General features: G+C 42.7%; 1 protein-coding gene across 1 annotated transcript in view; it reads right to left on the reverse strand.

The window, feature by feature from the left end:
- The window catches only part of kcnb2b (potassium voltage-gated channel subfamily B member 2b), a 309,326-nt gene extending 285,074 nt beyond the window's left edge, over nt 1-24,252 (reverse strand). The window contains exon 1 of the mRNA XM_080194094.1: nt 23,460-24,252. Coding sequence (XP_080050220.1) covers nt 23,460-24,038 — 579 coding nt within the window. The 5' untranslated portion in view covers nt 24,039-24,252. The remainder of the gene's footprint in view (nt 1-23,459) is intronic.
- Between the last annotated feature and the right edge of the window lie 3,374 nt (nt 24,253-27,626).

The raw sequence follows: 27,626 nt of genomic DNA on the forward strand, positions 1-27,626 counted from the left end.
GATTCAATGTCAAACACAGCTTCCCAAAGCTGCATTTTATGGCCAGCTGATTTTTTTGACTTTCCTTTAATCTAATCTTTCTTTTCCTTTCAGTGCCTGATTTGCCTCTAACTTCCCTTACTTCCTGCTCTGCTATTTCTCTGTTTCTTTCTCGAAACTTATGGCAGTGATTGTCCTGAATGAATTCTAAGTGCTGCTGCCAGTGGGGAAATGCCGCCATGAGAATCACGCCGGGCCAAAAACACCAGACATGTGAAGCTCTCAAAATCGGCAATCAGCTGTTCAAATGACATTCAAGAACACTTCCCACTTTTCCTTCTTTCAGGATAACTGAAGGAAGAATAACCCAGTCTCACATTAATGCAGGAAGCATTTCATATTAGATATTTTATGTGGCCAGTCTTTTGCATTATAATGGTAAATTTATCTCCAACAGTCGCTACTACAGCAAGAACCCAGAAAAAAATCAATTAAGCCTGTAACTGAATTGGTCCCCAAAAATTTAGTTCATTCCAAGATTAATTCGATATTCCACACAATGTCCATTTAAAATATATGTTATAACTGAAATCAAACCTGTAGTTATCCCATGACAACTGCGTCTTAATAGTTCTATCTTTCACACATACCCATGTTGATAGAATGAGGTGTAGTTCTGAAATTGTACCTACTGCAGGAGCATCAGGGAGTACTCTCTGGTTCAATGGGAAAGGTTTCCCTATATACTCTTCAGATTCCTCATGATTTTGAACACCTCTTTCAAATCTCAACTCACCATTCTGTTCTCTGAGAACAACCCCAGTTTCTTCAATCTATCCATAAAATTTAAGTTCCTCTGTTCCTGCAATTTTTTTTAAGAATTGTATCCTTTATTTTAAATTGCTGTTCCTTATTCTTCCTACTAAAATTTATCACCTCATGCTTCTCTGCATTAAATTTCATCTGCCACATCGAAACCCATTCTACCAGCTTGTTGTCTTGAAGTCTATTACTGTCCTCTTCAGTTCACAAAGTTTCCATGTTTTATGCCATCTCCAATTCTTTAAATTATGCCCTGTAAACCCAAGTCTATATATAAAGAAAAGCGGTGATCCTAGTACTTACTTTTGGGGAACTCCGCTGTATAGCTTCCTCAGTCCGAGAAATCACCTTTCATCACTGTTTATTGTCACGTTGCCAATTTCATATCCATGCTGACACTGTGCCTTTTTTTTGAATGGGCTTCAACTTTGTTGACAAGTCTATTATATGGCACATATCATATCACTTCTGGAAGTCCATAAAAAGCATATCAATCACATAACTCTCATCAACCTTCTCCGTTACCTGATCAAAAAACTCAAGTAAGTTAGTTAACACAATTTTTAACCTATCCGGTATATCGATCACCTCGTCTTTTAGTACAACATTGATAGCATTTTCTTTCTTGGTAAAGACAGGCACAAAGTAGTCTTAGTTATGATTTCTCTCTTCATGTGCAGCTCTCTGCTTTGATCTCCACTCTCCTCTTCATAGATTTTTATTATTTTTATGCTAAAGAAGACTTTTGGTTTTCCTTTTATGTTAGCTGCAGGTTTTTTCTTATATTCTCTCAGTCCTTCTAATACCCTTTTTCACCCTGTCATGATCCTTCTATATTCAGCCTAGTTCATTCAAGGAACAAAGAACAATACAGCACACGAAACAGACCCTTTGGCCCTCCAAGCCTGCGCTGCTCATGCGTCCAACTAGACCATTCATTTGTATTCCTCCATTCCCAGTCTGTTCATGTGGCTATCCAGATAAGTCTTAAATGATCCCAGTGTGTCCGCCTCTACCATCTTGCTTGGCAGTGCATTCCAGGTCCCCACCACCCTCTGACATCTGTGTTAAACCTTGCCCCCCTCACCTTGAACCTGTGACCCCTTGTGTTCGTCACCTCCGACCTGGGAAAAAGTTTCCCACTGTTCACCCTATCTATGCCCTTCATAATTTTATACACCTCTATTAGGTCACCCCTCATCCTCCATCTTTCCAGGGAAAACAACCCCAGTTTACCCAATCTCTTGTGTTATTAATCCGAGATCTGTCATACACTTTTTTCTGCTTCACCTTAGTTTCTATCCCTTTCATTGTCCAGGAGAGCCCTGGCCTTGGCTACTCTACTTTTCTGTCTCTTGGCAATATAGCTGAACTTTACTCAGCCATCTCTTTAAAGGCACCCAATTGTCCGATTACAGTTTTGTCTGTCAATCTTTGATTCATTCTTAAGCAACTGAAATTGGCTCTCCCCCAGTTAAGCATTTTTACTCTAGATTATTCCTGGTCTTTTTCCATAGATAATTTAAACCATATGATCCCTGTTTCATAAATGATCCCCGGCCTGTACTTTACCCACCTCATTTGTCAGAAGCACGGCAAGCAACATCTCCTTCCTCATTGGACCAAAAAAGTACATTTCAAAAACTCTAACCCACTCTATCCTTTACACAATTACAATCCCCTCCAATCTATATTAGGATAATTAAAACTTCCTCCTTATCACTATTCTACATATTTTAAAACAACAATCATGGGATGAGAGCATCACCAATATTCATTGCCCATCCCTGATAACCCTTGAGAAGGTGGTGCTGAGCCACCTCTTGGAACTAATGCAGTCCATGTAAGTACACTCAATGCTATCCAGGAAGGAATTACAGGATTTTAATCCAGCAATGGTGAAGGAGCAGTATTTCCAGGTCTGGATCATGTGAAACTTGGATGAGAATGTGTAGAAAGTGATGGTCTCATACATCTGCTGCCTTTGTTCTTCGAGGTGGTAGCGGTCCTGCATTTGGTAGGTGCCATCAAAGGAGCTGCACTGAGTAGCTGCAGTGTATCTTATAGCTGGTACACACTGTTATTATTGTGCACCACTGGTGGAAGGAGTAAATGTTTGAAGGCAGTGGATATAGTGCCATTCAAGCAGTCTCAAATGGTGTTGAGCTTCTCGAGTGTTGTTGGAGCTGTTGTCATTCAGTTTGCACCCTGTAGGTGGTGGACCAACGTTACTTACCAGTGTCACATATGTACATGCATTGTATTTTTAATTGGGGCCCTATTGTATCTCTTAGTCTGATCCCTCTATTTTTTGCTTTGTTTTGTCTCTCCCAATCCATCGTGCACCTTGTTCCACCTTTCTAATGCTGCATCCTGATGTCCACAAGCCCAGCCAAATTAGTGTAAAACCATGCCCACAGTACTTGAAAACTGCACTCTTAAAGCTTGTGCTTCCACCTTCCCCAGGACTCATCACAATGTCCCAGGAACAGCACCATCTCTCTAGACATATATTCTTCTGCTCTATCCTTGTATGTCAATATTCATTAACAGAACCAAAAGCAATCCAGAGATTATTACCTTTGAGTTCCTGTCTACTAATCTTTTTTCTAGCTCCCTAAAATCTGTCTGAACGACCTCAACCCTCTTTCTACCCATGTATATGGTACAGAAATGGATCATGATATCAAGCTGTTTCCCCTTAGAATCCTCTGCAGCTGCTTAGTGGTATCCTGTATATTGGAATCATGTCTGCAGCTACAAAATGCTTGATTGTTCCCCTATTGTTATTTCTTTAATGCTCTTCCTCTACCACGCCCCTGAGCTACCCATGGTTCTGCAGACTTGGCTCTAGCTGCACACAAAAATAGCTATGTCCCATATTGCATGTTAGAATGGAATACATCAGGGAGTTCCTGCATTAGTAGTCTGGTGGTCATCCATACCCTCTCTGTCTGCATTGTCTTAAGCTGTGAAGTGACCACCTCCAGAAACGTCCACTCCACTTAACTCTCAGCACTGCACTGACATCAGGCCTGGAACTTTTCTTGTCTTGCCCACCACGGGAATCGTCGTGGGCAGGACATGGACCAAGCAAAGGTCCGCTAACATTGGATGGTATTTTCCGTCATTGGACCGAGCGCAGCCAGAAAATCCCATCCCAAGTATTGCTCAGGTTCTGTATCCTGAAGCTTTATAAACTCCCCCAGTTGACAACACTCCCTGCATATGTGGGGCAGAATTTAAATGAGGCAACGGGAGCTTCTCGTCAGTTGGAGAACCTTTGGGAACTCCACTTTGCCATTCCGTGGTGACTCAACGCTATATAAGTGCAATCAGGCACTTACCTGGATAGCATTGGGCCTCCAATTTGACCAAGTCCTCAGTAAAGTGAAATATCTGTCTCGAGATCTGCCAGCCAAGAGATAGAGCCAACGCTGGCATCTCCACATCATAGCCAAGAGGTTGGCAGCTCTCCATTATTAGCAGCACCATCAAGAGCTGTCAGTAATGCACTGAAGCCTGAACCAATGATCAATGCTAGATATCTGGAGAGAAGCAAGTGGAATGGAATGGAAGAACAAAGGAAGTTGGATACAAGAGAGGGGGTGGTCTCCACTCCTTCGCATTTTCTCAAATGGGCACTGAATGCTTGAGTGAAGGCCTCCCTTCAGATAGCTTTTGAAGGTGTGGGAGTCCTGTTAAACCCCTGAGCCACTATTAAATCCAGAGAAAATTACACCGTTCCTCAAAGCCAAAGTGAACAGGTGAGATTCACGTGACATGACTCCCTAGCTGTAGAAACCTGTAACATTGTCTTGCTGAACTGCTAATCAGTCTGCCATTTTCCATCTAGGAAGCAGCAATTCAGAAAAAAAGGGCGCTGTCCAAGTTTGAATACCTAGTACCCTATCTGTACCATTTATACTGGAACTTCTGTATCTACAAGAATAATTCAGCTTTACATGCCTACCCTATCATGGAAGTTATCTCTATTGGAAAAGAGAATTTTCTAGCATCAGTCTTCAGCCTACTAACTTCTAAAAGAAAACAGCATTGCACTTTGATTCTTGATTCAGATGAACAACAAGTCTTTATACTGTGGTCTTTACTCTAGTAGTTTTTTTATCCACCCTCTTCTGTTGTGCGAGTGAAAAATTAGGCTATATTGTATCCTTCCTCTTGTATTCAAATATATACAAGTAAACTAACCCTCTGAGTTTACTCTATTTTGAATATGCTGTAGGATTATTAATTAAAATTGGATCATACCAAAACTGAGGTGTTGGAAAATGCATAACTGTTTTATAAAGGTGGAAATCAAAGTCAAGTACCTTTTTGTTTATGGATGGGATGGTGAGAGGAGAAATCAGGGCTATTTAAATTAAAGCCCCTACTGTCCACTGTGCAAAAACTATTTACAAGAATGATATCAGATTGTGAGGTTATACCGAACAAGAAAGAATAAAAAAGCTGGATCTCTTCTCTCTATAAAGAGGGCTGAGCGAGTGATCTAATCGAGGTCTTTAAAATTATGAAATGCTTTGATCGAATCTATGAAGAAAGAATGTTTTCATTTGTGGTGAAGATCAAAACAAGAAGCCACCAATATAAGACAGTCATCTAGAAACTAAGTAGGGAATCCATTAGAAAGTTATCCAGACAGTGGTGAGACTATGGAACTTGCCCCCACAGGGAGTAGATGAGGCAATGGTATAGATGCTTTAAAGGGAAGTCTTGACAAGCATGTGAGTGAAAAGGGAATAGAGATTAATGCTAATAGTATTAAATGAGGAAGGATGGGAAGAAGCTTAAGTGGAGCAGAAGTATCAGCATGACCTGGTTGAGCCGAAGGGCTTGTTTCTGAGCTGCATATTTCATGTAATGTACATAACCAGAGAAAATTATAACTCAAATTGCTGGAGATACTCAGGTTACGATTGTATTGGTGACAGTGGAAATGTGGTAACAAGAGCAATTCAGCTTTGCTGGAAAATGGAAAAAAAGAGATTAGAGAAGGATGCTGTGACCATCTTCTTCAAACGTTGCAGAGATTGAAGCACAGGAGAATGGATAATGCACTCTGTGCAATATTAATAAACTACTGCAATGCCACAAAAAGGATCTGAAATTCAGATATTATGTTGTATAGATGTAAATACTAGATTCTATTCTATAGATTTCAAACTCAAGTCTGTTTTTAAATTATTAAATATTACTGAATATTTTTATAAATACAGTATATTATTGTTTATACATGAGCACAACTCTGAGGAGTTACCAAGTTATCCTGCTACCCATAAAAGTGAGAAGTTGAGAAACAAAAAGATGAATAAATTTGTACTAAAAATTCACATTGGTTGAACTATAATAAAGAAGCAAAGAAACACAAAGAGGGAAATTTAACACTTGCACTTCACCTTGAATTAATCCTATTTTCTTCTATTGGGAGCACTTTAATCAAAGAAAAAAGCATGTTTTTTTCCGGTAATGTTAAAAGGTTCCATAGATTATATGTGATCAGCTATGAAAGTATTCCCCGTTTCACTTCAAAACAACTCAGAAGGGAAATTAAAGAACAATTTCTGAAAACCAAAGCATTATTATACCATCAGCCTAACTAAATAAATCTGCAGAGAAAGTTTCTTTTTACCTCACTTGATCTGTGAATTTAGGCAGTGGTTTTCTTATAATTAATTTACAAATTATTTTGAAAAAGCATTAATTTTGTTTATAACAATGGATACACATAGGGGGTTGAGCTATGAGGAGAGGCTGAATAAACTAGGCTTGTACTTGTTAGAGTTTAGAAGAATGAGGGGAGATCTCATTGAGACGTATAAGATGATGAATGGGATGGATAGGATAGAGGTGGAGAGACTCTTCCCGCTCAAAAAAGACAGTAGGACTGGGGGCACAGCCTCAAGATAAAAGGGGGGCGGTTTAGAACGGAGTTGAGGAGGAACTTCTTCACTCAAAGGGTGGTGAATCTCTGGAATTCTCTGCCCGTTGAAGTGGTGGAGGCTGCCTCGCTAAATATTTTTAAGACACGGGTTGATGGGTTTTTGATAAGAGAGGGGATTAAGGGTTATGGGGAGAGGGCGGGAAAGTGGAACTGAGCAGCGACAGATCAGCCATGATCTTATTGAATGGCGGGGCAGGCTCGAAGGGCTGGATGGCCTACTCCTGCTCCTATTTCTTATGTTCTTATGTAAAATACAAGAATGCTGCAGGAATCTGTAACACTGTACAAATACAGAATTTGGGAGAATGCAACTTATTTTCTCCAGAGCATATTTCACACTATGCTGTAAATAAATCACAATCCTAAAAGTTGAGATTCAGCATCATATTACAAGAATACCTCAGTGCATTGCAGCAAAACCTTCCTTAAACCATATTGAAATTTGATGTTTAATACAGCTTCAATATGTTTTTAAATTTTATATTTAAGTTGCACCATTACACATTGCATGATGCATACAACTTTGCTGTGAAAGTCAGTCAGTAATTGTTATACGTCTAAAATTTAATTCAAAGAATTATTTTCATAGGTGTGAAGTCATTATTTTTCAGCTTCCAGAAGCCAGCGAGAGTTCAAGGCTTTAACTAGGTGAGCAGGCAGACGATCGTTTGATGAGTTTTTAAGATTATATCCCTCTAAATTTATACCACTACTGGGGGGATATAAGTATTGCATTTACAGCTTAACTCGTCACATACAGAGTTTTCACTTAAAGGGCTGAAAGAAAAAAATAAAAGTGCAATTCTACTATATTTTATCAAGGATACCCAAAGGCACAGACAATTAATTGCTTTTGAACACCTTTCTGCATCCTAACTTTTTGTTGATATCCACATGGGCCACCCGTAACTGGATCTTTCCCTCCAACTCCAAGTTCATCTCTAGTTCTGAGGAGATGTCCTTAACCCTGGCACCAGACAGGCAACACAGGCTTAGGACTTATGCTTTTTGCTGCAGAGAACAGTAACTAGCCCACGAACGATACTGCTCCCTACATTATTTTTTAGTCCCATGACATGAATAGCTCCCTTCAGTTTTCTCACCCTCTCTGCAAATCCTGCTCTTGTCCATATAGGTTGAAACAACCTCAAGTCTGTTGGACAATTACAATGACTGTGGCTCCTCCAATCTTACCTTCTAGGTCCCCTTACCTGACTCACTCAGGCATACATTCATATCAATGAGGAATGTATGATCTAGCCTAAGGGATGTAATTGCTTCCCAGAACAAAGTAACTTTCCCTTTTCCGTAATGCATCACAGTGTCCAAAGCTCAGACTGCAGCTCATCAACTCTGACCTGAAGTTCCTGGGCTGCAAACACATACTGAAGATGTGTTTGCATATCATACAAAGTCTACCAGCCCCCACAACACTTCACTTGCCCTGCTATTTTTACTGCGCTATATAGAGATAGCTTTTACTTACACAAATGCGGGTAAGATTATCAAGTTAATTTCAAATTTACCTTCTGAAGGACACTTTACATAATTTCTCCATGCTTTCTGATCGATGTGAATCACCTCTAGCATTGTCCTATAACCTGATTGCTTGGTGTCATCAAATAAATGTCTAAATATTACCAGAAGTACTCAGGTTAGATTTATACCCTATCTACTCCATAGTGTTTACTTATATTGTAAATAATGGGTTATCTAATGAGACCTCTGAAAAGTCCATTAGTTATCACTCCCGAAAGGATACGGTGCATTTATCATCATCTTCCACTTTCTCCTACGTTTTTATTGACTTTTATTTTACCTATAAGTCTAAAAAACATACTTGATCAGATGCCGACAGCAACTTAATCTGATTCTTTCTAAATGTACATAAATTATACACAGTGGATATCCATTGTCTGCTAGCTTCACTGCCCTCTTAAAACTTTGCACAAAAAATATTTTTCCTAAAGTAAACAATCCCACTTTATATTTTCCTTTTACCCAACTTTCATTCAGTTATTCTTAGCTGATTTATGTATGTCTACTTATTCTCTTTATTCCCATCTTTTAAAAATTCTTCAAGCTTTACATTTTTCTCACCTTTTTTATTCATCTATGTGGTTTCTTTGATGTAAATTCCCTAATCAATCAACTCTACATTATCAACGATGACTCTCACTCCTGTCAACTCAGAGTCTGCGCCAGATCAGGAATTGTACAAAATTGTCACTTTATTTCTTTGTGCTGCTTATTTCCATCTTTTCTGATTTATTCAAATTATTTTTAAACATGATAATTTTCCTACAAAAATCAAAACTGACCTACGAAATAGGGCTGAAATTCTACAGGCATCAATTCAAGCAACTGTGCTAGGGTCATACATGCTCTCCAGCACTGACCACACACATACACACACAAATGCACACACGTCTCCTCTGGAGATTTATGGATTTTTAGGCCATAAAGTCAATTTTCAGGTGCTGAGGTCATAATTTGCACTTTGCTCATACCCACTGGGTAAGTACACAAGCTTCTGTTAATGCCTGGAATCTGAACCCCAAGGATCTGGTAGCAGTGCCACAAGAAGTTCAAAGACCTCATGGTTGATCAAGGTTCATGAATGCATTCTCATATTACATTTCCAATCCACTGTATCACCAAACTCTCATGCTGCTCAAGACATTACCATCTTTCAGAGACACACAAACCCAGGACTCAGACGTAACATCAACCTCATCCATAATCACTTGTCACTGATCCACATAGGCCTCATCCACGCTTCTCGCTATCAGCTTTCAGTTATGGCAGTCACATTACCTTGTACAACATAATTACTGACATTCTTAATAAGAACATAAGAACATAAGAACATAAGAACATAAGAAATAGGAGCAGGAGTAGGCCATCTGGCCCTTCGAGCCTGCCCCGCCATTCAATAAGATCATGGCTGATCTGTCGTGGCTCAGTTCCACTTTCCCGCCCTCTCCCCATAACCCTTAATCCCCTCTCTTATCAAAAACCCATCAACCCGCTTCTTAAAAATATTTAGCGAGGCAGCCTCCACCACTTCAACGGGCAGAGAATTCCAGAGATTCACCACCCTTTGAGTGAAGAAGTTCTTCCTCAACTCCGTTCTAAACCGCCCCCCCTTTATCTTGAGGCTGTGCCCCCTAGTCCTACTGTCCTTTCTGAGCGGGAAGAGCCTCTCCACCTCTATCCTATCCATCCCATTCATCATCTTATACGTCTCAATGAGATCTCCCCTCATTCTTCTAAACTCTAACGAGTACAAGCCTAGTTTATTCAGCCTCTCCTCATAGCTCAACCCCCTCAACTCCGGCATCAGCCTAGTAAACCTCCTCTGCACTCCCTCCAAGGCCAAAATATCCTTGCGTAAGTACGGCGCCCAAAACTGCACACAGTACTCCAGCTGCGGCCTCACCAATGCCACACACAGCTGCAGCAAGACCTCCCTACTTTTATATTCAATCCCCCTCGCTATGAAGGCCAGCATCCATTCGCCTTCCTGACCACCTGCTGCACCTGCAAGCTGGGTTTTTGCGACTCATGCACAAGGACCCCGAGGTCCCTCTGCACCGTCGCCTGCTGCAGTTTTTCGCCACGCAAGTAATAATCCTTCCTACCATTATTCCTACCAAAGTGGACCACCTCGCACTTGCCAACATTAAATTCCATTTGCCAGTTCCTGGCCCATTCGCCCAGCCTATCTAGATCCTTCTGTAGACTCTCCACACCCTCCGCGCAATCTGCCGTTCCACCAATCTTGGTGTCATCAGCAAATTTCGACACCATACACTCGGTTCCCTCCTCCAGATCATCTATATAAATGGTAAATAGCTGAGGCCCCAGCACCGACCCCTGGGGCACTCTACTAGTCACCAACCGCCAATCCGAATAGCACCCATTAACCCCCACTCTCTGTCTCCTATTTGACAACCAATCCTCTATCCACGCTAACACCCTACCCCCTACTCCATGCCCCCTTACCTTCTGCAATAACCTCTTGTGAGGTACCTTGTCAAACGCCTTCTGAAAATCAAGAAAGACCACATCCACATCCATTCTTCCTTTTCTCTTGCAGGACAAGATGGCACATAACAGCCAGAAGCAGAGCAAACTGGTGAGAGACAAAGACATATGCATTTCCTGATCCATAAAGGATCTGATTCTCTGAATCCAACAACTGCTTGCAAAAGGCATGAGGCATTTATGAAAAAAATTAGGGAGATGATATGTTGCTGTATACTCTGCAATATGACGTGCATGATGCACAAGTTCCAGATCGTGTGATCCACTCACTTTCCTCACAACAATGTGAAGATGCCAACATTTGACTGGGATAGGCACAGTAAGAAGTCTCATAAGAACATAAGAACATAAGAAATAGGAGCAGGAGTAGGCCATCTAGCCCTTCGAGCCTGCCCCGCCATTCAATAAGATCATGGCTGATCTGTCGTGACTCAGTTCCACATTCCCGCCCTCTCCCCATAACCCTTAATCCCCTCTCTTATCAAAAACCCATCAAACCGCGTCTTAAAAATATTTAGCGAAGTAGCCTCCATCACTTCAATGGGCAGAGAATTCCAGAGATTCACCACCCTTTGAGTAAAGAAGTTCTTCCTCAACTCCGTTCTAAACCGCCCCCCCTTTATCTTGAGGCTGTGCCCCCTAGTCCTACTGTCCTTTCTGAGCGGGAAGAGTCTCTCCACCTCTATCCTATCCATCCCATTCATCATCTTATATGTCTCAATGAGATCTCCCCTCATTCTTCTAAACTCTAACGAGTACAAGCCTAGTTTATTCAGCCTCTCCTCATAGCTCAACCCCTTCAACTCCGACATCAGCCTAGTAAACCTCCTCTGCACTCCCTCCAAGGCCAAAATATCCTTGCGTAAGTACGGCGCCCAAAACTGCACACAGTACTCCAGCTGCGGCCTCACCAATGCCCTATACAGCCGCAGCAAGACGTCCCTACTTTTATATTCAATCCCCCTCGCTATGAAGGCCAGCATCCCATTAGCCTTCCTGACCATCTGCTGCACCTGCAGGCTGGGTTTTTGCGACTCATTCACAAGGACCCCGAGGTCCCTCTGCACCATCACCTGCTGCAGTTTTTCTCCACGTAAGTAATAATCCTTCCTACCATTATTCCTACCAAAGTGGACCACCTCGTACTTGCCAACATTAAATTCCATTTGTTGGCAAGTGCAAGGTGGTCCACTTTGGTGTCTCATAACACCAAGTTAAAGTCCAACAAGTTTATTTGGTAGTACGAGCTTTTGGATCATTGCCCCTTCATCAGATGAGTGGACATTTAGGTTCACAAACGGGGCATATATAGACATGGATCAATTACAAGATAATAGTTGGAATGCAAGTCTTAACAGGTAATCAAGTCTTTACAAGTGCAGACAATGTGAATGGAGAGAGGATTAAGCACAGGTTAAAGAAGTGTGAATCGTCTCAAGCCAGTTAGTAAAATTCTGCAAGCCCAGGCCAAATGGTTACAGGTAATGTGACATGAACTCAAGATCCCGGTTGAGGTCGTCCTCATGTGTGCAGAACTTGGCGATCAGTTTCTGCTCGGTGATTCTGAAAGCCAAGTTCCGCACGTGAGGATGGCCTCAACCGGGATCTTGGGTTCATATCACAATACCTGTAACTATTTGGCCTGGGCTTGCAAAATCTTACTAATTGTCCTGGCTTGAGACAATTCACACTTCTTTAACCTGTGCTTAACCCTCTCTCACTTGCATTGTCTGCATCTGTAAAGACTTGATTATCTGTTAAGACTCGAATTCCAACCATTATCTTGTAATTGAGTCTGTGTCTATGTATGCCCTGTTTGTGAACCCAACTCTTCACTCACCAGATGAAGGGGCAGAACTCCGAAAACTCGTGCTGCCAAATAAATCAGCTGGACTTCAACCTGGCATTGAGTGACTTCTTACGTTCCCTCACAACAACATGCCCATTCTGATTTTTGTCTTAGAAGCTCAAGTACTGCCATCTGCCCAACCACAGCAGCCTTAGGAAGAAGGGCAAGAGCAACGCTGAAGTCATGATGAAAAAGCACCATCACTTGACCTGATATTTGCAGCCACCAGTCCAAATCCTGGTACTCTGTCCCCTTTAGATAGATGAGTAGAAGCAGCAGCATACGATGAGTCACAGGCATGAGCAGACTTCAGTTAGTCAGAAGAAAGGGCTAACGTGTGTCAGTTCATTAGATAACAAGGTTACAGATGAGTTCTACTACAGGGGCCTTAGATGACGCCCTTGATGGGGTGGCACACAGGAGAATGCTTAAGAACATGAACACTGAGATGTCTCTGACATTGGCAGGTCTGCACAAGATTCTGTTATGCTCAAGGAGCATGAAGGAATTCAAAAAGCCTTGTTTGTTTTTCTTTCTCTTCATGGTTAAATGGATCTTGAGTGCTTTGTTTCTAACCACAGTGTTTATAAACATTCAGCCTTTGATTGACAGATTGTGATATTTTACCAGGTTTAACGTCCTATTTTCTAACCACAATGTTTACAAAGCACTCTGGATGCATTCAACATAAAGGAAATGAAGTAAAAAGGAGTGTCTTGGCTAGTGGGTAAGTAATCCATATTTGTCAATCAAACCACTTCAAATGATGCGGGCACCATATGCTTGATGCGCACCCCTCCCCCCTCCAGTGAAACATAATCAAAGCACTTCACAGGGGTTTCACAGCAGCTATGGGTGATGAGAGAAAGCAAGAGGATCTCCTATGTATTACTAACAAGTCTTTTCTTAACAGCACTTTAAAGAGGCAATTGACACCTGCGCCATCCCTACCGTGAAATGGAGTGCTGTGATTATGAAAACTTCCAGACATCCAAGGGCATGGATATCAAAGTGAGCGACTGAGTGACTTCAAAGATTACAGAGGCAATAAAAATATCTTACACCAGAATGGTGTCTGAATTCAGCATTCTGAAAGTGAACAACATCTTTCCCAGGGCAACAAGGAGAAGCGCAACCACTAGACTCCTACCCTCGGAACAATCTCAAAGATAAGCCCACCCAATCTCCAGGTTTTTTGCCTTATCTCCTTGCCCCCATCTCAGAGAACAAGGTGTCAGGTCCACATTTGTCAGGATCTGCACCAAAGCACGCCTGGTTGATCTGCTGCGTTGGTAGGGGCGTTTGCATGGGAGGCCATTAAAATTGGAGTTCCAGCCTGTTAATTTAATTACATTACAATGTGCAGATTTGCACAGATTTCTGCCTGTTCTGGGCGGGAATCTAAACGGGGACAGTGGGGCGGGCCAGGAGCATTGCAACAGGTTTGCTGCCTGGTGGGGAATCCTGTTTTAGCCTGATACCCAATTCAATGGGCCATCAGGATTCCCACCAAGGGCTAGCAGGCCCAGTGAATTATGGCCAGGGTAGACACTGAAATGTCATAAACCACCTTTGCAAAAAAAGTATTTTGAAGACATGCAAAAATATTAATCACAATGCAGAAATTTGATATTCCACAAGTATCAAATTAGTTATTTCGGGTCAATGAGGTTGCTCAGCAGTAATCATTAGCTTTGTACACCATTAAAAATCTAGTTATACCTCATTAAACAAAGGCAAACTTTTTCCAAAGGTTTTTTTCTGCAGATTAACTGCATAATAGGTCACATTTTGAAAATTCCGCAATTTCTACTTGATTGCAGTTTGGAGGTATTTCAACAATGCATCTCTAGATGAAACATAGAATCCATGATAGTAACTGCTGCAGTTCTTCATTTAACTTTGCATATGCATACTCTCGAAGTTGATATCAGTTTCATAACATAACATAACAAATAGGAGCAGGAGTAGGCCATCCAGCCCTTCGAACCTGCCCCGCCATTCAATAAGATCATGGCTGATCTGTCGTGTCTCAGTTCCAGAGGAATTATGATGACTACTGACAGTTTTGCTGTTATTACTACCACAAAATACTGGTCAATGTACTGTTGTTAGCTGGAGCAGTTGGTCAATGAACCATGTCAGGAAGTGATATTAACCTGAAAAAAATAGCAAACATAAATGGTGGAGAAGATCAAAATCATAGAAAGTCTGGACAGTAGTGATGACAATATGAGAGAGTTTGGCTTATAATGAAAAAGATAATGAGGAGAATTCTCCTGTCCCACACATCACAGGAATCATAGTGGGTAGGGGGGCAGACGATGCAAAGGTCTATTGACTTGGTCTGGATTTTCCGGTTTTGGGGCAAGCATGGCTGAAAAATCCTGCCGAATGTCGCTTCCACAGTTCTTTGGAAGAAGTTATGTGAGCGACATTACTGAAGGAAATCACCCACAGTGATAACAGTATAAATATTTACCCTTCGAAAAGCAGATTTTGAAGAAATGAATTAAGGAAACTGGAGTAGGTAATACTTTAAACGCAGCATAGAAAAGTGACATGTTTAGAAATACTATACATATGAGCATTGAACAGAGAGAAAAAAGGATGACGAAAGAAAAAGAATAACATGGGCATTACTGCAGGAAAATGCTGCAACTAAGGACAAAATAGAAATTGTTCCTTGTCTACTAAGCCTGAGACTGTATGAAGACCGAGGGGAATGTGAAATGAAGATGATGAAGGTTAAGGACTGACCAGAAGATCTAAAACAGAAAATAAGGTTAGGATGGCAGCAAATGCTTTTTTTAAAATAGCAAATATTTCTATAAACGTATCTGCAGTAAAGACATGAACAGTGGGATCATTCAAGATTTTCTGGAAGTTGGGGAAGAAATATCAAATAAAGTGGTGATCATTGCTAGGTTTTGGAAATTAAGGGAACAATATTGGCATAATGTTCCATTCCTACCAGTAGTAGGAATCATGGTGGCAGCACACTAAATTTGCTGTGATGTAATAAGTCAGTTTCCCGCCAGTGGAAAATTAGTTGAAATTTTATTCTCCTGAGTTTGATAGTGGGATAAAGGTGAGTTTAGTTTCTCGCTAACCTATGTAAGGAACCACATTTGCATCTCATGAATACTCATTAAAAGGCTGGCTAACTGGAATTACATTCCTACTCCAGTTGTGTCCCACTAATGAGAATTTAAAATGGTTTTCTTCCTGTCATATAAATGGCATGAACCTGGTAAACTTCAGTTCATCAAAGACTTCAATGTCCATAGATGTTACTAACTCCTTATTGCATACTTTGCATAACTTCATTTGAGTGCTGTTAGCAAATGCTGAATCAAGGTTAGACAAGAGAGGCAAATGAAGGCTGGAGGTTGGGTGGAACAAAGGCTGGAAATGGCTTATGGAGAGAAAGGTGGCGAGTGTGTCCTAGGAATGGTGCGGGAATGAATGGGAAAAGGAGTAGAGAGTGTCCTGGGAACGGGGAGGCAGTGACTTAGAGGGTAATGTTGGTGGTGTTGATGATAAGGTCTGGGGATACTGACGATAGATGGGAACATACTGATGATGAAGGGGAACCGTCACAGTCAGAGCGGGGAGTGGGGTGCAGTCTGATGGCAGGTTTAAGGTTTAAACTGAAAGGTTTAATTGGATGGGTCACAGAAATGGACAAGATAAAGGGACTGGCTAAAGGCAGGGTGGGCAAGGGGTCAGTAACAGGTGTTGGCTCTGAGGGAAGGATGAACGTGTGGAGGTAGGTAATGATGGGGTCCAGGGTAACTGGGGGGGGGGGTTTCAAAAGTGACAGGAGGGGAGAGGGAAGTTGATATCAGGTAGGTCAATGGAAGGGAGGGGTATGTTGATGGGTGGCAGAGAGAATGTGGAAGGAGGTTGAAAGCTGAGTGTTTTTCCAATATTACTTTGACAATTAGTCAGCGAGAACCCCTTGAGTTGGGAAGAGGGTCTGAGTGTTTATTCAGCTACTAGTAGCTGAATAAAGGGGCACCCTAGTGATTGAGACAACTAGGTGTCAGAGTTGTTCAGTTGTGTTCAGCTCTCTATGTGAAGGCCAAATTGCAGCTGATTTGTTCCTGACTCACGGTTCTCATAATATCAAGGTCCCAAAAGACGTGAAGCTGCCGTTCATTCTATGCCATTTGTCATTAGCTGCAGTCAGAACAGGGAGGCAGGGAAAAAGGCAGGGTAGTGGAATATCTCTTGCGTGCATGACTGATGAATGGCAGCTACTCTCAACTCCAAATCTCCATCCTCCTAGGTGAATGATCACAGCTGACAAGAGATCAAACGATTTAGCTTTCTATGTTGCAATGGTAATAGCCACTTCATCGAGTCTCAAGGGTAGTGGAGACAATATCCACGTGAAGCTCTTGCACATGGCTCTCATCACCTTGGTCAAATATCAACGTCTCCATATGCATTCACCTATGAATGGGAGGAACATTCATTTGTGTGTGCAGTTTTGGGCGCCGTACTTACACAAGGATATTTTGGCCTTGGAGGGAGTACAGAGGAGGTTTACTGGGCTGATACTGGAGTTGAGGGGGTTGAGCTATGAGGAGAGGCTGAATAAACTAGGCTTGTACTCGTTAGAGTTTAGAAGAATGAGGGGAGATCTCATTGAGACGTATAAGATGATGAATGGGATGGATAGGATAGAGGTGGAGAGACTCTTCCCGCTCAGAAAGGACAGTAGGACTAGGGGGCACAGCCTCAAGATAAAGGGGGGGCGGTTTAGAACGAAGTTGAGGAAGAACTTCTTCACTCAAAGGGTGGTGAATCTCTGGAATTCTCTGCCCGTTGAAATGGTGGAGGCTACCTCGCTAAATATTTTTAAGACGCGGGTCGATGGGTTTTTGATAAGAGATGGGATTAAGGGTTATGGGGAGAGGGCGGGAATGTGGAACTGAGCCACGACAGATCAGCCATGATCTTATTGAATGGCGGGGCAGGCTCGAAGGGCTAGATGGCCTACTCCTGCTCCTATTTCTTATGTTCTTATGGTCCTCTTTACCTGGAAGAGTGGGGTGGGAATGCCAAGTCTAGACGGAGACTAGGTGAAGGACTTGGCATTTGCCTGTAAGCCTTGCAATAGAAGGAAACCTGTAAAGGACATGCTCTCCAGAATGGTAATTTTCTTTCAATGACCCAGGCACAACTACTTCATAATAGCTGTACTAGAGAAGTCACAACAAGGTCAGTCACATCTTTGTCATTTTTGTTATCGAATCATTAAAAATGTATTAGTACCCAAGGATTGCAAAATAGTTATGACACTATTTCACAATCCTTGGGTTGGCGACCCATTTCACTATTGAATGTAGATTATAAAATTCTAGCCAAGGTCATCGCCAACCGGGTCAAATCTGCTCTGGGGTCAGTGATCCATCCTGATCAAACCTGTGCTGTACCTGGCAGGAAGATCTCTGATAGCCTTGCGCTACTCAGGGATATGATCACCTACGTGCAGAACAGGCAGGTGGACACGTGTCTCATCAGCCTAGACCAGGAAAAGGCATTTGACAGAATATCGCACAGCTACATGATGGTTGCGCTCTCCAAAATGGGCTTTGGGGAGGGAATCCGCAATTGGATCTGACTGCTCTACACAGACATCAGTAGCGCAGTTTCAGTCAATGGGTGGGAATCAGATAGTTTTCAAATCAGGTCTGGACACAGGCAGGGCTGCCCTCTCTCCTCCATCCTTTTTGTGTGTTGCATTGAACCCTTTGCCAAGGCCTTCAGAAGCGACCCAGGCATCAAAGGGGTGACAATCCCAGGCAGCGGAGGCACGCAGGTCAAAGCCTCCCTGTACATGGATGATGTGGCTATCTTCTGCTTGGACCCCTCGTCTGTTCGCAGGCTCCTCCAGGTCTGCAAGCAGTTCAAGCTGGCCTCGGGAGCCAAAGTGAACCACGGCAAGAGTGAACACATATTCTTTGGGAACTGGGCTGACAAATCCTTTGTCCCCTTCACCGTCAAGGTAGATTACCTGAAGGTGCTGGGGATATGGTTTGGAGTGACAGAGGCATGCGCCAAAAACTGGGACGAGCACATCGCGAAAGCAGGCAGAAACTGGGCTTGTGGGAGCAATGCTCCCTCTCCATCACAGGAAAAAACCTGGTGATCTGATGCAAGGTGCTGTCCGTGTTATTGTACGTGGCGCAGGTGTGGCCTATCCCCAAATCCTGCGCTGCAGCAGTGACGCAGGCCATCTTCAAGTTGATCTGGAGATCAAAGATGGATCGTGTCTGGAGGGAAGCGATGCACAAATCTCCAGAGAATGGAGGGAAAAATGTTCCCAACGCCACCCTCATCCTGATGGCCACCTTTGTGTGCGGCTGCATCAAGCTGTGCGTACAGCCTCGGTACACTAACAGCAAGTGCCGCTACATTTTGAGGTTCTACCTGTCCCAACTGTTGCGGAGGATGGGTCTGGCCACACTGCCGCGGAATGATCCAAGTAGTTGGACCATACCGCAGCACCTGTCCTTCGTGGAGAAATTTTTCCGCAAACACACCCTTGACCACATGGCAATTAAGCAGTGGTCAGTGCGTAACGTCCTTGGGGCCCTGAGAGAAAAGGAGATGGCGGATCCTGTTGGATGGTTCCCTGAGCAGACTGTCAGCGTCATCTGGCAGAACGCCTCATCACCAGAACTCACAAACAAGTACCAAGATCTGGCTTGCCTGGTGGTGAGAAGGGCACTCCCCATCAGATCCTTTATGCACGCTCGAGGTCTCTATATAACCGCATGCTGCCCTTGAAGTGGCTGCATGGCTGATGAGATGGTCGCACACCTCCTTGTGGAACATGCCTTTGCAAAGAAGGTCTGGAGTGAGATGCAGTGGTATTTGTCGAGGTTCGTCCCGAGCAGCTTGGCGACGCAGGACCCTGTGCTCTATGGGCTGTTTCCGGGGACGCACACTGAAACAAACATCAACTGCTGCTGGAGAATCATCAACTCGGTGAAGGACACACTTTGGTCCGCCCGAAACTTGCTGATCTTCCAGTTGAAAGAACTGTCCTCGACCGAGTGTTGCAGACTGACACATTCCAAGATCCAGGACTATGCGCTGAGGGACGCGCTGAAGCTTGGGGCAGCCGCCGCAAAGGCACAAAGGGGAAAGGCCACACTATAAGGCCTTTTAATGGAGGCAGACTGAGGGCCTAGGAGCTGCAGAATACCCTCGGCCTGCGTAACTGTGTGCCAATCTGACAAATAACGGCACACAGTAAATTCTGAGGCATGCATATAGTTTTAAGTTTTGAAATGTAATAACTGTAATTTGTATACTACTGTAAAAATGTTTTTATTCTGCACTGTTTGCAATTTTTAGACATGTAGGTTTGCAATAGTTTAACTGAGATTTTTATGAATAAAGTATATTTTTGAAATAAAAAAAAGTTATGACACTATTTTTTTGAAGGACATATGAGCATTCCAGAAAATTAGAAGCCTAACATACATTGTGAAAAATGTATTGGATTGGATTGTGTAAGATGGATATTGAAATGCTCAGATAAGTATGATGTGACAAGAGTCAGTATAAATATATAGAAAGAACATCTATATATACATATCTATGTAAAATGTACTGGCCTTTTTTAGGGAATTAAAGATTTTGACAATAGGGGTTTTGTGATGATATATTTAGATAAGAAATAGAACAGTAGCCAAGCTGCTGAGGCTGACTGAAAATTGACTAAAGAAAATGATTGTTCTGACTGAAGTTGTATTGATATGACATGGGGTCACTCATTCCTTTGTTGTTCACCGTTTTATATAAATGATTTGGAACTGATGGACAAACACAACTAAGTTTGCAAAAAATACTAAACTTGAAAAAGGGATTCATATAATAAGAAATAAGCAAATGAAATATAAAGGGAGCTGGATAGGCTAGGAAGGTGGGCTGAACTGTGACAAATAGCATTTAATTTTTTTTAAAGTTTATTTATTAGCCACAAGTAGGTTACATTCACACTACAACGAAATTGCTGTGAAATTTTCCTAGTCGCCACACTCCAGCGCCTGTTCGGGTACACTGAGGGAGAATTTAACATGACCAATTCACCTAACCTGGACATCTTTGGACTGCAGGAGGAAACCAAAGCATCCAGAGGAAACCCATGCAAATCCAGGGAGAATGTGCAAACTCCACACAGACAGTGACCTGAGCCGGGAATCTAACCCACATCCCTGGCGCTGAGGCCACTGTCACTGTGCCATCCCGTAGTTACACAAATGCAAAGTAAGTAGACTATATACATAAGGAAAATACATACCAAATTTATTTAGGCTATAAGAAACAACTCTGAAAAGAACTTTGAGGATATTGCTGGACAGCTCACCACCAAAATTAATAATGCAGTATGTAGCAATATTAAGGAAAGCTGATTGAATCTAGAATTGGATTATATCCAGGAGGTAATAACAAATCTCTGTATATACTACTACTGCCAGTATACTATTATTACCACACCCAGAGTATTGCATATATTTTGCCCGTTGTACTGCAGTGAAGATATCCAGGATCTTGAAACAGTGAAACAAAAGAGCATCCTTAAGGCATACCTTAAGAAATTTGAATTATGATTACAAGTTGAAAAATCTGGAATTATTTAATGTGGAGAAATCAAGAGCTCAGAGAGATATTCATTGTGTAGTCAAGATTCATAAATTCAGTAAGATACTATCACAAATTCTAGAACCAGGAGACATGGGTGTAAGCTTACAAATTAGAACACATTCAACCAATTTAGAATTGAGTACTTTATAAACAGTCACTGGAGTTGAGGCAGAAAGAGAAGGAACTGGCAAAAAGCAATTGACATCAAATAAGCTGGGCTACAGCAATATTGTCAATTTGTTATTGATGCGAAGTGGTTTTGGTAAACAACAATACAAAAGTATTTACTTGGGTACCAGTTCCCATTTTGGGATCAGGGCTTACTAAACTCAGCTGGAAGGTTTCACACAGGTTAGAGTTCGCATCAGCTGCTGTATAATTCCAGCTTAATGAAAAGTTGCGTTTTAAAATGTAAGGAATATTGGTAATGTTATTTCTAAAAATCAACTAGTCTAACATTAAAAATGAGCAGGTTTGTGTGCAGGGTTCTGCATATGTATCCCCCAAAAAATTCAAATTCCTTTGTGTTTGATTTTATATTGTGAATAGATGCACAACTGGCTGGGCTATAGGAGCTAAGCAATCCAGATACAAGTTAAAATTGTTAGTTGCAAAATAGCTGATGGCTTTGGGTGCAGTTATACTGCTGTTTTTGTACCTCTACACAACAGTTTCTGCTTGGGTTTGACACATGTAGAATACAAATCCAATTAAGCATTAAATTAGTTGTTCTGGCAGTAGTTGGGTTTTCTGTGCACTTTAGAAATTTAAGCAGTTTTTGTGTGTTTTGAGAAAACAGATGCTATCATCCGTGCTGCTAAAACATTTTTTAAAAAAATCTGCCAGTAAATTGCTCTGAGCTACCTTCTGTTGGCCATGACATAATTCTCAACTAAGTAACATAACAGGAGTATTGCCAGTTGCAAATCACATTCTGCATCTACTGTTGGCAGAACATTACTGCAATAAGAGATAACAATAACAGCCTTACTGTTTCAGAGATGAATGAATGGTATTGAATCAATGCATTGTGGAGATGGAGAAATGCAAGTGAGATATTTTGTTGTGAAAATGGGGAAGTCATTGACAACTTGTTAATAAAGAAATTAAGAAATGCAGTGTACCACAAATCATAACCTGTGGTTCTCCCTGTGCCCCACTTGCTCCCTAGCATTTTGCTCCTTTTAAAATAAGCAATAAAGGTAAAGCTTAATGATAGCAGTAAATTAGCTGATATTCCCTTTAAATTCCAGAATTCTCCTTAGGGTGCTTTTCATTAGACATTTATTATATTGTATGTTTACTAAGGGGGAGTGGAAACAATTTCTAAGTGTAACAGAGTCAACTTCAGGGAACACGGAAAATTTTGATTTGTACTTGTGTAATAGACAATAATCACTGAATAGTGCAACTTTTTATTTTAATAGTTTATTTTATTACAATTATTTTAGACGGATGAGTGGTCAGTATAGACAGCATAACTTAAAAGCGGGTAGGAAAATGCTCGATTCCTAAATATTACGACATTCGAATTTTAACTCAATCTCATGAAGAATCGCCCAAAACCTTAGTCCTTGTGGAAATAAGTCTCTTGGTGCTGAGGGGACAGGATTGACGAAGCAAGAAACAAGGCAAAATAAATAGGAATAACGAATACCAAGAAAAAACGGAATCCCTCAATGTAAAGGTAATATAACTCGGATTTTAAGGCTTGCCCTTTGATTAAGACTCTGTTATAAAATGTGTTCCTTGCAGATCCAAATGTGTCACACGAATCTTACCGACATACTTCAACTTTTCTAACCTTATTAAAGTCTGCGTTGGTTTATTTAAATATTGCAACCGGACAAGATATATTTGTAAGCCTCAAATCACCATAACAACCGGTTTCGGCGCTGTCTCGCTGGAATTGACGCTTCTCTTAATTCGCAACTGCAAATGGTTCAGAAGTTTATTTTTTTAAAACTCATGTGAGGAGAGAAAAAGGCAATTTACATCTTCGATAGTGACTCGGTTAAAAGGCCGATCTGAAATACGGATTTATTCATTCAGACACTGACTGCCACTGCCTGCAAGTCTGTGCTGAAGGGAGGACCGAGCTGGGGAAGTCCATCAACACCTTACCTTAGCGGCCACTGAGGAGCCGGGTTTTTCCAACAAATCCCACAACTTCTTCCTTTTATCAGGACAGCACGAGTCATCAAACTCTTCGCCTTCTCGCTCCTTCATGGTCTCAGCCTCACGCCTCAGTTCCTCGTTCATTTGCTCCTTTTTCTGGTGGTACCTGGCTTGGCAGCAGGACTCCAAGTAAATCTCATCAATCCCCCAGTAATCGAGTTCCTGGCCGAAGGAGAGCGCACACATCTCCTCCATCATGTGCAATTTCCCGGTGCGGTAGAAATTCAAAATCGACGTAAAAGCCCCCGGGTGCCGATCAAAAAAGTACTCGTTCTCATCGAGGTTGTAATCATCGCAGGTCTCCAACAGGGATTCGTGGGTGTTGCAGTCTCTCAATTTGCCCAAACGAGTCCGGGGTAACCTTTCCAGTGTTCTCCACAATACTTCGTGGTTAAGTCCCCCAACATTGATTCTTACCCTCCTGGAGCAAGCCTTGCTCCTGATGATCTCCATAGGCTCGGGGGGAAGAGAGGTTGTGGATCGGGATGCTTTCTTAGGCATTCCTTTCGGGATCTTTTCTGCCATAGCAGCAAACCAGAGACTTTTTAAAAAAACCGTAGATGTTTTAAAAAAATCAACGGTAATTAATATATTAAATCAATTTCAAGGTTGGAATAAATATAAAATAATGCATGAATAACATTTACAGCGCTTTAAAAAACGAAACCCGCGCAGGGTAAAGTCAGACGCCCTCCACTCAGCTCTTCCATTGTGGAAGCTACAAAGGAAACATATTGCGAGTGAGTGCCTGTTGTGTATTAATCTCCGCCGGTCAGTCACTTTCATTCAGCGTTATCCCCGCGGTCGGCACTGAGCTGCTGAGCAGCGTCAGAGACACGCGCCGCCTCTCACTCAACGGCCGCGGCACTGACGGGGTAACGTCTCCGATGGGCAGCGACGCTCCCGCCTTCTGCAAGCGCGCGCCGCGCCCCCGCGTGCGCCACCCTCCCCTGGCCGGCCCCCACGCCCGCCCCGCCCCCAGCGCGTGCGCAGCATTCGCACGTGCACCGCGCGCCCGCCCTCTCCCCCCCCCCCTCACCTGGAGGGCGTACGCACGCGCCCAACCACCCACGCCCTCCTCTGTGCGTGACTTTCCCACCTGCAGACTGTGTAACCGTCGCGCGCAAAGCGAAGTGTAGCTCATGTCTTGCCTTTATTGGAGAAAGTGAGAATGGTAACGAGTTTTTTTTTGTCGTGGAAACCAACAATGTGTGATTTAATGCCGATTCACCAAATTGTTGTAGCACGCAAGGATTGTCACATTTGATAAACTGTGACGCACAAACAGAAAATGCTGGAAAATCACAGCAGATCTGACAGCATTTAAGAACATAAGAAATAGGAGCAGAAGTACGCCATCCAGCCCCTCGAGCCTGCCCAGCCATTGAATAAGATCGTGACTGATCTGAAGTGAATCAGTTCCACTTTCCTGCTTTGTCCCCATAACCCTTAATTCCCTTGCCTACCAAAAACCTATCTACCCGTGACTTAAATATATTTAGCGAGGTAGCCTCCACCATTTCAAGAGGCAGAGAATTCCAGAGATTCACCACCCTTTGAAGAAGTTCCTCCTCAACTGCGTTCTAAAGTGCTTCCCCCCCCCCCTTATCTTGAGGCTGTGCCCTCTAGTCCTGTTGTCCTTTCTGAGTGGGAAGAATCTCTCCACCTCTACCCTATCTATCCCCTTCATTATCTTATATGTCTCTATAAGATCCCCCCTCATCCTTCTAAACTCCAACGAGTACAGAGCCAGTCTATTTAGTCTCTCTTCATAGTCCAACCTCCTCATCTCCAGTATCAGCCTAGTGAACCTCCTCTGCACTCCCTCCAAGGCCAAAATATCCTTGCGCAAGTGCGGCGACCAAAACTGCACACAGTACTCCAGCTGCGGTCTCACCAGTGCCCTGTACAGTTGCAGCAAGACCTCCCTGCTTTTATATTCTATCCCCCTCGCTATAAAGGCCAGCATCCCATTTGCCTTCTTGATCACCTGCTGCACCTGCAGACTGGGTTTTTGCGACTCATGCACAAGGGCCCCCAGGTCCCTCTGCACCGTGGCATGCTGTAGCTTTTCGCCCTTTAAATAGTAATCCCTCCTACTATTATTTCTGCCAAAGTGGATAACCTCACACTTGCTAACATTGTACTCCATCTGCCAGGTCCTCGCCCACTCGCTCAGCCTATCTAGATCCCTCTGCAGACTTCCCACACCCTCCGCACAATTTGCTTTTCCACTCATCTTTGTGTCATCAGCAAATTTCGACACCATACACTCAGCCCCCTCCTCCAGATCATCTATATAAATGGTAAATAGTTGAGGCCCCAGCACCGATCCCTGCGGCACTCCACTAGTTACTAACCACCAATCAGAATAGCACCCATTGATACCAACTCTCTGCCTCCTATTAGACAGCTAATCCTCTATCCACGCTAACACCTTATGCCCAACTCCATGCCCCCTAACCTTCTGAAGCAACCTTTTGTGCGGCACCTTATCAAATGCCTTCTGAAAATCGAGAAACACCACATCCACTGGTTCCCCTCTGTCTACCACACTAGTCACATTCTCATAGAATTCCAATAAATTTGTCAAACACGACTTCCCCTTAACGAATCCGTGCTGCGCCTGCTCTATCAAACAATTCTTCTCTAGGTGCCTCGCTATTTCTTCTTTGATGACGGATTCCAGCATTTTTCCAACAACAGACGTTAAACTAACCGGCCTATAATTCCCTGCCTTTTGCCCGCTATCTTTTTTGAACAGCGGCGTAACATTAGCCGTTTTCCAATCTTCCAGCACTTCTCCAGAATCCAGCGAAGTTTGGTAAATAATCACTAAGGCATCTACTATCACCTCTGCCATTTCCTTCAGAATCCTGGGATGCATTCCATCCGGTCCTGGGGACTTGTCCACCATCAGTCCCGCTAGTCGATCAAGCACTACCTCTCTAGTGACAGTAATCGCATTGAGGCCCTCAACTCCTACCATCCTTCTATCTTTAATATCTGGCAAACTATTCATGTCGTCCTCCGTGAAGACGGAGGCAAAAAACTTATTTAAGACCTTCACCATTTCCTCATCTCCCATCACTAAATCCCCCCTCTCATCCTCTTAGGGTCCAACATTCACTCCAGCCAGCCTCCTCCTCTTTATATATTTGTAAAAACTCTTACTGTCCTTTTTTTATCTTTAGTGCTAGTTTAGCTTCATAGTCTATCCTTCCTTTCTTTATCAACTTCTTAGTCATTCTTTGTTGATTTTTAAACCTCTCCCAATCTTCTACTCGCCCACTACTTTTAGCCACTCTAAACGCATCAGCTTTTAATTTAATACTCTCCTTTATTTCCTTCGATAACCACGGCTGATTATCCCTTCTCCTACGTTTCTTCTTTACCATTGGAATATATTTCTGCTGAGCACCGAAAAAGATCTCCTTAAAGATCCTCTACTGTTCCTCAGCAGTCCTACCGACCAATCTGCGCCCCCAATCTACACTCGCCAATTCCTCTCTCATCCTATCGTACTCCCCTCTGTTCAAACAGAGGACACAGGTCCGGGACCCTACTTTCTCAACCTCCATCTGCATCAAAAACTCAACCATACAATGATCGCTCATCCCAAGAGGATCCCTCACAACAAGGTCCCTAATTCTACCTGCCTCATTACATAACACCAGATCTAAGATAGCTCGCTCCCTCGTCGGTTCCGTCACACACTGTTCAAGGAAACTATCCCGGCAGCATTCCAAGAACTCTTCCTCAAGCCCACCGTGTCCGACATGGGTCAACCAATCAATATGTAGATTGAAATCCCCCATAATTATAATTTGTGGAGAGAGAATAGAACCAAGTCTTGAGTCTGGATGAAACTTTGTCAGTGTCCATTGTGGATTGGGCTTTCCCACTCAGGATTTCATTGAGTGCCATTCTCCTGTGTTTATCTTGTAACCCCTTAGATTGTTTGTTTTCAAATGAACAGCCAATTGAATGCATAGATTGAAGACACTAAAGATATTATGAAAATAAACAGCCGTCTGACAGCAGAAGTTTGTTTGCTCCATACCCCTGGTTTCAGTTGCATATGATGTGACAAATAAGGTGTGTGTGCTTACT

The sequence above is a fragment of the Carcharhinus amblyrhynchos genome, chromosome 8 (genome assembly GCF_965287045.1).
Source record: "Carcharhinus amblyrhynchos chromosome 8, sCarAmb.v2.hapA, whole genome shotgun sequence".
In the NCBI taxonomy this organism is placed as follows: domain Eukaryota; kingdom Metazoa; phylum Chordata; class Chondrichthyes; order Carcharhiniformes; family Carcharhinidae; genus Carcharhinus; species Carcharhinus amblyrhynchos.